We start from the raw sequence: 9,768 nt of genomic DNA on the forward strand, positions 1-9,768 counted from the left end.
TTATCCTTCAATTGAAAATAAATTTAAAAATTTTAAAGGCTATATTGGACAGATAATAAATAAAATATAGGCAAGCATGGAGAAGGCAATGGTACCCCACTCCAGTACTCTTGCCTGGAAAATCCCATGGACAGAGGAGCCTGGTAGGCTGCAGTCCACGGGGTCGCTAAGAGTCGGACACGACTGAGCGACTTCACTTTCACTTTTCACTTTCATGCATTGGAGAAGGAAATGGCAACCCACTCCAGTGTTCTTGCTTGGAGAATCCCAGGGACGGGGGATCCTGGTGGGCTGCTGTCTATGGGGTCGCACGGAGTCGGACACGACTGAAGCGACTTAGCAGCAGCAGGAGGAGGCAAGCAAAGTCCAAAAAGAGGATGAAATTGGCGGCTCTTTGCTGTAATCTGGCTCTCTCCCGATGACCAAAATCAGCCCTGCTGGCCTCCAGGCTCCCTGCTCTGAGCCTGTTGGGCTCTGATGTTTAAAATGGAAGAGGGCACCCAAGGTGAGCAAGGGCACACTAGCTCCCCTGGGACTTGACATCTTTGCCTCCCTATGACCAAGTCTGGACCTGGGGAAGCTGCTTCCGGAGAAAGGAGACAGACAGGGACCACACCAGTTGCCTGATCCCTAATAGGAGGTTTGAGGGGAGGAGGCTTGCTCTGGGGATTGGTGAGCTCACCTGTGTTGTTATTAAAGAAGTCAGAGAGGGATCAGGATACAGTTACATCGACTGCCAGAGACCTGCTACCCAAGACATATCATTCAGGAAGAAGGCTGGCTCTGCCACACAGCAGAGCAGAGAAAGGAAAGGTTGTAGCGTGTGGGAAGCTGATGGTAACACTCTCGCTCTCAGACTCGCCAGCTATGTGACCTTGGGCACATCACGTAACCTTTCTGAGAATACTGCCCACTTCATGCAGTTGTTGTGAGGTTAAAATGGAGTAGCCCTGCCCTTGGCACAGTGTAGTTTCTTTAGAAATTGCTCGTTAATATATTAAGAGTGATACTGGAGGCAGAGATCCCCCTAGATCCCTCCCACTCCCACCCCTCATATGCTTCAGGCCTTGAGACCAACGCCTTCCTAGCGCAACAGACTTACCAAAAGGGGGGGACACGGAAAGGGGTCCTCCCACTTCCCCTTCCCCAGGGAAAGATGCCCAGGCCTCCTGGGTTCTCGCCCCTCGGGGACTGCCCAGAGTTCTCAGGAAGGAGTGCATTTGAGCGCCCCAGTGGCAACCCACTCCAGTGTTCTTGCCTGGAGAATCCCAGGGACGGGGGAGCCTGGTGGGCTGCTGTCTGTGGGGTCGCACAGAGTCGGACACGACTGAAGCGACTTAGCAGCAGCAGCAGCAGCAGCAGGTAGCCCTACCTCCAAGTCTTCAGGCCCTGTTGCCCTAGCTCACTGAGCCCACCCAGAGGTCTCGGGAGTCCCTGGGGCGCCTCACTGCCTGCAATGTGCTCTGGACATTCCCTTCAATCTGTTCAGAGTCAGGCTGGGACCCTCATGAAACCAAAGACCCCTTCGTCCCATGGAAACCCCCATCCCTACACAGTATATGGGGCCAAGAACTGCAAGGCCTGGGGTCCTTGGAGAGAAGATAGGATTGGCAGACCCGGTTCTCCTCCTGCTGCCCACTGAAGCAGCTAGAACAGAGATCCTGGAGAGCATCTGGGTGGCAGAGGGAGCTAACAAGGCCTGAGATGCAGTTAGAGGGGCCACACCACAGACAGTCACACAAACATGTGTGCTTCTCACATGTACCCCTCTCTTACACATACCTTCTCACACACAGGCCTGCTTCTTATACGAGAGAACACGTTTCACACTTTCACCCCTGAAGTCACACACACACACACACACACACACACACACACACACACGCACACACACCTGTCTCCTATCTGCTTAAACTTACGGTCATGAGGAGAGTTAGAGGGGATCACAGGAGATTTTGTAAAAGTAGGCTGGCTAAGAGCAAATTTTGGAGACTCGGTAACTTCTTCCTACCCATAGACTTCATCAGAGAAAGGACTAGTCCAGAAATAGGAGAAAAACTCACCTAACAGAATAGGTGTTGAGTTTATGATTCCTCTCCTAGAAGTAGAAAGACACACTCCAGGCTGTTTGGGGGATGATATATCAGCAGCATCACCCTGTCGCACCACACTAGGACCTGAGCTCACAGCAGTTTCAAAAACATGAGAGATCCTTGAGGTTTCAGGGTAGAGGTGAGGGTGGGGCAGCTTGTCGTGTTTCCATGGCAGCCTATCTCACTGCCATAGCAACAAGATTCTGCCTCTAATCTGCGGAGCCCGGGTTTCTGTAATGGGTGGAACACTGGTGTTTCATGGAACGGTGGTGAACCGCACAATCCTTCTAGGAAAGCATTTCCATTCTAGACCAAGCAGGGTAGTGGTAGCCTGAGGCTGTCAAATAGGGCTGGGTTTTTCTGTGGGCAGAAGCCTCGATTTCCTGGAGTTTCCTAACTACTCTCTCCTTCCTACAGCAATTTAAACTCCCCAGCCATTGGGGACCCCCAGGAATGTCTGCACAAGGCAGAATGACCCTTTCTGATGTCCACCACAGCCTCCTCCAATGTCATGTCATGTCAGAGAAGTGTGACCGTGCGATGGGGAAGCCAGGCTCTGCAGTCAGGAGCCTGAAATGGCTTGCTACTCATTGGCTGTGTGCCTTGAGTGAGTTTTCTTTTTAAACCTTAGGATATTCACTGTGAAAAAGGGGTCAATACATGCTAAGCCCCCTGGGTGCCTCCAAGGATGTAGAGAAATGCTGCACATAAATCCATCCAGGGTTTCCAGCGGGGTGCGGTGGATTCATCCGGGGTTTCCAGGGGGGTGCGGTGGATCCATCCGGGGTTTCCAGGGGGTGCGGTGGATTCATCCAGAGTTTCCAGGGGGTGCAGTGGTGGGTGCATGGCCCAGTCCCTGCTGACACTCCTTGCAAATGGAGTGGGGCTTTAGGGTCTTGCGGCCAAGCACCCCAGTGGAGGTCTGACTGTGGAGCTGGGGTGATATTTATACCTCAGTGAATGGGGCAATGGTCAGCATCATCTCTCAGATCACGCTGTTCGACTGGCTGAAAGCTTCCCTGGGAAAAGGGGAGGTGCTTAAGCCAGCTGCCTTCCCTCCAAGAGCAGAGCTACTCAAGCGTGTGGCGCTGGGCTCAGGGGCCTCTGCAAAATGCTTGCTACCCAGCTGCAGTGACATAAGTCTAGGAACTGAGAGAACGTCTTCAGAAATTTTTATAGTAATTTGATGTTGCTGTAATACCACCCAAGCAGCATCCAAAGCGTCCAACTGGGGCTTCTTTTTGGTGTGTGTGTGGGGGTGGGGGGGGGGGGTGGGGGTGGTGTGTGTGTGTGTGTGTGTGTGTGTGTGTTAGTACTGATCTGCCCCATTCCACCTTAAAATCAGCTAACGATGCAGGTGAGAGACAAGGGGAACAATCTCATCCGCAGCCACCTGCAAAAATGAGCCCCATGTCACACGCAGATGAGTCGGCAGCATTTCCTTTATTGCTTCCGGACACAAACTGCAGGTCGACAGCCCTGCCCTGCTCCGGCCCGGGTGGGGCTGGAGGTGAAGGCCCCACCTCAGCGCTCAGCCCCGCGCGGCGCCGCGGCCCCCGGGCAGCGCCGCCTGCCGCCTGCCGTAGCGCAGGCCGAAGGAGTTCCAGTTGTAGGCGGACACGTCCTTCTCCCGCTGCACCAGCACGGCGCCCCTCGGAGCCGGGATCAGGCGGCTGCGCGGGGCGCACGGGCCCGGCTGCTGGGGGCCCGCGGAGTTCTCAGAGGGGCAGAGCGCGGCCCCCCGAGGCCGAGGCCCGGCCGCTGTGGGCTTCCCCGCCGCGCACCGCGGGCTCTGCTCCCAGGGCGCCCGGAGCGTCGCGGGTCCGAGCTGCGAGCCTAGGACAGAGCCACAGGGTGAGGCTGAGTGAGGCGGGAGCCCGGAGAGAGGCTTTGGACCACCTCCTCACATCCCCATCTTCGGCTTCCCTTTTGTCCCTTGACCCCTAGGAAGCTCAGCGCTCCATGCTGGGCACCAGCAGCAACTTAGCTTGGGTGGCTAGGCCATTTGCTCCTCTCCTTCAACATAGCTATGATTTCAGATATTTCACAGGATTTTCTTGAGTGTCTTTTACATTGAATTCCTTTTTTTTTTTTTTTTTAAGGAAGCAAGCAGGATAGAGCTTGGAAATAATCAGCTCCGCTTCTCTTCGTGGCTGGCCAGCCCTCTACCCCTGGTTTTCAGCAGGCTCCAACTAGACCGAGAGCCTTGGGGTAGTCGGGGCAGTGTCCACTCATTTGAGTCTCTCAGAGTCTTGAAAACAGTACCTTGCTCATAGCAGGGCCTCAAAAAGCCTTGTTAAATATATAAAAACTAATGAAAGGCTTGAAGTTAAACAAATTAAGAAAGTGAAGCAAAGACCACTGTGCTCCCACACCCTCAACAAATGTGACCCCTAATAAGCTATATCAGGGCTTCAGCAAAGAAGGGGAACTGGGTCACCTCAACCAGCTCGCCTCCCCTACTCCACACTTTCCCCTTCACACTGAGGGCTAATGAGGCTAACTTGGAAGGCACTTCACATGCAAGGCTCATTAAGTTCATTAAATTGTTAGCAGTAAGATAGTGCAGCTAGCTCTCAGGAGACAATGAGCCCCGCCAGTTGTGGCCAGGGATAGGTGGAAATGCGGTCTGGGGTGTGAGTGGGTGTGTGTTGGGTGGAGGGGGATACTTGACTCTGAGCCCTGCTCTTCAGTGCCCCGGCACTCTCTGGAGAAGTGGAGCGTGGGTGAGTCTCGTCCAGGGTGAGTGACACTCTTCCTAGGAGGGCCCTGGGCCTGGCTGAGATGGGAGGGACGATGACCTCTTTTCCAGCTACAGCCATCATCCCAGCAGGTGGATCACTACTTAGGCATGCCTGTTTTTAGCATCACCTAAAAGATTTTGCCAAAAAGAGCCAAGAGCTCAGTGTCCCCAGGGCGGTGATGACATTGTTATTCTCCGGGGGATCCTCCCTTACCCAGAAAGAGCACCCGATCCCAGGAGAGAAGAAGTTCTTGGCAAAGGACACCCGCGTCCATGATCTCTTTGCATTGGAATATCTTTTTAAAATTTATTTTAGTTTTGGCAGCACACGGCCTTCTGCACATGGGCTTTCTCTAGTTACAGCGGGCAGGGGCTGCTCTCTAGTTGTGGTAGGGGGGCTACTCATAGCAGTGGCTCCTCTTGTCGTGGAGTCCGGGCTCTCAAGGGTGCGGGCCTTGGTAGCTGTGGTTCTTGGGCTCTAAAGCACAGGCTCAACCGTTGTGGTGCTTGGGCTTAGCTGCTCCTTCCCAAACCAGGAATCAAACCTGGGTCTCCTGCATCGGCAGGCAGATTCCTGGCCACTGAGCCACCAGGGAAGCCCGCTTTGGGATAGCTATGGGGACAAGGACATCTTGTGTAGAAAGAATGTTGCAAGTTCCCTCGCTGGAGAGGAACAGAGGTCCTAAGAGGCCAGGCTGACCACCGAGCAGTGTTAAACCTTGATTCCTGGCTTGGGGATGAGCACTGTCCTAGCTCACGCCCTGTAGGGGGCACTCTTGGGGGAGCTCAGCACCTGCTGGGTTTCTGCAGCCTTGGATTGAGTGACTTTGGGAAGGTTTCTTTACCTCTTTGGGCCTCAGTTTCTCCAGGTCTTCAATTCCAAGATGAACTCATAAGATTGAGAGGTATTAAGGATCTATCCTTTTGCGTAGGTGGTTTTTTTTTTTTTTAATTCCTCATAAAGGAACTGAGGTCACTGATAAGATAGACTTGCATAGTAAATGCCTTCCCAGCAGATCTGCACAGAGAAGCAGTTGGCACAGAGCAGAGAAGCCCACGAAGGAGCTCGGTGGTTACCAAGCACCTGAGCTTGGGCGAGCCTTTGTCTGTAACAGCAGAAGAGCCTCTCTTGCTTGCAGGTTAGTGGGGCCCTGTATGTGCTGCATGTGCCAGTCTTAGGTTTCCATTGTGCAACTTTCAGTTCATAGCAACAGATTAGCCATAGCTGAAAAATGTGGCAACTCTCATTTTGCATCAATTCACTGCTCCCTCCCAACCTTCTTCCCAGACAACTCATACCTGTGGTTCTAGGATTCTCCATGGGTGCCACCTTTTCCAAGGTCTCCCTGAAGGTGGTGGCACAAAGCAAGAGCATCAGCTGCCAGGAAAGCAGCACGTTCATCCTGGTGAGAAGATGCAGGTCCTGGAAGTGCCCTGAGGCCAAGACAGAGAGAGGGAGGAGGAACGGGGTTAGGCTTGCTGCCCGGGCTGGGCACTGCGGCAGAGCCCCGCGTGAAGCAGGCACCTGGAAGGGAGGAGACAACCCTGCCCTTGGGAGCCCCCCGTGGAGGGACGAGCCTGAACCGACACAGCATGGAAATAGGACTGAGAGCCCTCGCACCGTATAGTTCAGGCTAAACTCTTGCTAGGTGAGGATTGTCAGGGAGGGCCTCCTGCCAGGTGAGGCCAGTAAAGTTAGGAAGGAAAGAAGGGAGGGAAGAGCCGTGCTGGTGGAAGGGGCAGGACTGCTCAGGCTGGAAAATGGCCAGGGCTCTGAACTTCAGGTTTGCTTGAGAGGAATGTTGGAAAAGCGAGGAGTGAGACGCAGTGTGACAGTGAGCAGGGAGGGGTTAAGTGAGGTGCGGCAAGGGCCTGCACTGAGTGGAGCATGCTGAGAACCCAGCCACTTCCCGGGAGCCTGGGAGCAGCGGCCTCTTGCCTGCACACTCGGCTTTGCATGAATCACAGCTCTCCGTGCTCCACTCTCCCAGCTGGAGCGTGCCTTTCTAAATCCAGCCCAGGCCCTCTTGCTGTAACAGGAAATTCTTTTTAATCATCTTGCATGCTCTCATAACCCTTCATAGCCTTGAAAACCATCATTAAATTGTCTTATTGCCTATAATTCAGGAAAGAGAAAAAGGCTTTCCCTGATGGATCAGGTCAATTGTCTCCACATTCTGTTCTCCATGGGCCCTGAGAGGGTATGGATTTAATTGACTGTGTGATCTTGGCGGTTGAGGGGGGAGCTATAGACCCTGACCCCCTTTTCACCCCCTTCTCTTCTCATCCTTCACTGCCCCCCTCTGGCTCTTCCAGCTCCCAAGGCTGATTTCTCTTTGGAAAAGTCATCAGGCACTTTGAGACTGTCCAGCAAACATAAGGAAAGACAAATTGGTGGAGAGCCAGGCAGCACTGCAGGCTGAGAGAACGGGTGTGGGTGCCAGATCTAAGGCCGGACCCTCCCTGTGCGGCCAGGGGGAAGTAGGTGGGGGGACTCTCGTTCGTGCCCATCAGCTGCCAACAGTAGCTCAGCCCATCCATCCCTCTGTTCTTGCTCCTACGCCCTGGTCCCCTCCTGCTCCCTCTGAGATGCAAGCATGCAGCAGAATAAGAATGGTATCAGAAGGGCTCAAATGCGGCTGCAGCTCCTTTCTTCCTCCTGTGAGATTAGAACAAGTCCACCCTCCCATCTCTGGATCTTATTGTTACCTGTGAAAATAAGAGCGTTGGGTCAGACTGGCCACAATCTGTCCCCTAGATGGTCACTTTCCTTGTAGACTTTGACTCTGTGATACCCTGAAACCCAGATCATGGCTTTCTGCACCAGCCTTAAGGCCTGGGGCAGGGCATGGAGTGGAGACAGGTTCAATCCACTAGAGAGAAGAGGGTAAAACTGTTTCTGTTGTGGCTTTAGACCACGGATGCACAGGGTCCAGGTCAGTTCAGAAATCATTCCTGGTAACAACAACCAGGTGTTGCACACCTCCCCTGGGCCTTCCCCTGAGATCTAGCACAAGAAATTGAGTCATAAGCAGACCGTCTCAAGGTAACATGGCCAGTGGTAGACCGGAGGCTTGTGAGCATGTGGGTGGGGTGGGGGAGACCCTGAGCCCTTTTTCACCCCCTTCCCTTCTCATCCTCTGCTGCCCGCCTCCAGCTCTTCCAGCTCCCAAGGCTGATTTCTCTTTGGAAAAGTCATCAGGCACTTTGAGGCTGTCCAGCAAACACGATGAGAGAGACTGGGGGGCGGGGGGGGGGAGCGGGGCAGACAGCACTGCAGGCCGCCCGGGGTGCTTCAGAGCCCACTGGAGCCTGACCTGAAGGGTCCAGGCAGGTTTTCTGCAGGGGTGGCGCCTGAGCTGAGTTTCTGAGCACAAGTCAGCCAGGTGAATAAAGGTTCATCGACACCAGGAGTAGAGGGAAGTCCCGCCCTCCAGCCTGCCAGGGGTGTGGGTCTTTGCTGGGGAGAGAGTGAGCGATGAGGCTGGGGAAGGCGCCACCAGGGGCTTCATCCCAGAGCGGTGTGAGCCAGACTGGAGTGTGTGTAGATGAGCATTTCGGACGGAGAATTCAGGCTGCTCTTCAGAAGCAGGATGGTACATGAGGGAGGGGGCAGTGGCCAAGCTGTGTGGTTAGAAGGTGGTGTTCCTCCTTCATGCTCCTCTCACTTGTATTGCTCCCTCCCCATCCCAGCAGGCACCATGCGAGAACTTTGGTTTTTCCCTACTCCCTGTCCCCAACACACACACACACACACACACACACACACACACACACACACACACACACACACCACCCACCCACCCATACACACACACACACACACACACACCCACCACCCACACACGCCCGCCACCCACCCACACACACCCTTGGTTCCTGCACACAGGGGCTTTTAACATGTGGTAGAACTGAATTGTTTGGAAAAGACCCATCAGCTTCCAAGGGCCACAAGTGGCAATTTTGTGGTCCCTCTGTCCCAGGGGTTTTGGACCTAGAGAGTAACAGAAATTCCAGGCTTGCCTGGAAAGCTTTTGGGGTGGGGTGGCTCCCTTCTGGGGTGACCCCATCTCCTAGTGCTGGGGCTGGCAGAGCACTCAGGAGCTCTTTGTTTACGTCTGTGTTTGCCATCTGCGCAACGGGGACTGCCCAGAGGGGTCACGCCTCTGTGACCCCTTACCCCAGCCACAGGGAGCTCATTCACTGCGTTCGCTCCCCAGAAAGTGGCCCCCAAGGCCCTGGTTTCATAAAGTGCAAGTCAGCGTATTTACCCCGACATCCCAGTCAGCAGGGACGATCAGCACCCCTTTTGCCTGCCTGGACACATGCCTGCTCCCACCTCGTGAGCCTCCCTGGGTCCCGCCAGACCCCTCGCCTGGTGTGGGGGCTGCAGGCCACCTACCTTGCCTTGGCTGTGTCCTGAGGGGTCTCCAAATGATGACACCGCTTGGGCGGGGGGGGGGGGGCACCTGGAGGGAGGCGAGCTGGGCTCCTGGGCTCACTCTCACTGATGCCCTGATCACGCCCCTTATAAAGCCCAGGGTGACGTCTGCAGGCACAGACCCACCTCTGCCCGCCCCCAGCCCCTCAGAGTGCAGCCCTCCCGCTTCCCGCTGCTGGCTCCTGCCTCCTGGTGCCCGTGGCTAGAATCAGCCTTTCGCTCCCTCTCCAGGAGCCTTCCAGGGCGGGCTTTCTGATTCCTAATAGTTCTTTGCAGCCTCCTCACCTGCTTCTCCCCAGGCCCACTCACAGATCCACTCTGCCCCCAAACAACGTGGAAAGGGACTGTTTGAGGGATGGGGGAGGCTCAGCACACTTGTCCCTCGTGTGTCCCCAGCCCTGGCAGCTCAGCTGAGGTCTCTGACCAGAAGGCAGTGGCTTCTGGGTTGGGGCTGGGGTCTGGAGCTTGGTAGGGGGATTGTCTCTTTTTTC

General features: G+C 54.8%; 1 protein-coding gene across 1 annotated transcript; it reads right to left on the bottom strand.

Annotated features, from left to right (window-relative positions):
* Positions 1–3,624: 3,624 nt before the first annotated feature.
* On the bottom strand, positions 3,625–6,238 carry KISS1 (KiSS-1 metastasis suppressor). Its single transcript, XM_052654252.1, has 2 exons — positions 6,136–6,238; positions 3,625–3,929 (listed from the first exon to the last, which is right to left on the bottom strand). Exons 1-2 carry the CDS (start codon positions 6,236–6,238, stop codon positions 3,625–3,627), a joined length of 408 nt encoding a protein of 135 aa, XP_052510212.1.
* Positions 6,239–9,768: the final 3,530 nt, after the last annotated feature.

This window comes from Budorcas taxicolor, chromosome 16 (genome assembly GCF_023091745.1).
Source record: "Budorcas taxicolor isolate Tak-1 chromosome 16, Takin1.1, whole genome shotgun sequence".
Taxonomy (NCBI): Eukaryota; Metazoa; Chordata; class Mammalia; order Artiodactyla; family Bovidae; genus Budorcas; species Budorcas taxicolor.

Coding starts and splice junctions, on each gene's coding strand:
- KISS1 (XM_052654252.1), bottom strand. CDS start 6,238: ATGAACGTGCTGCTTTCCTGGCAGCTGATGCTCTTGCTTTGTGCCACC. Junction 3,930..6,135: donor GGAGAATCCTAGAACCACAG/GTATGAGTTGTC, acceptor GCTCTGTCCTAG/GCTCGCAGCTCGGACCCGCG.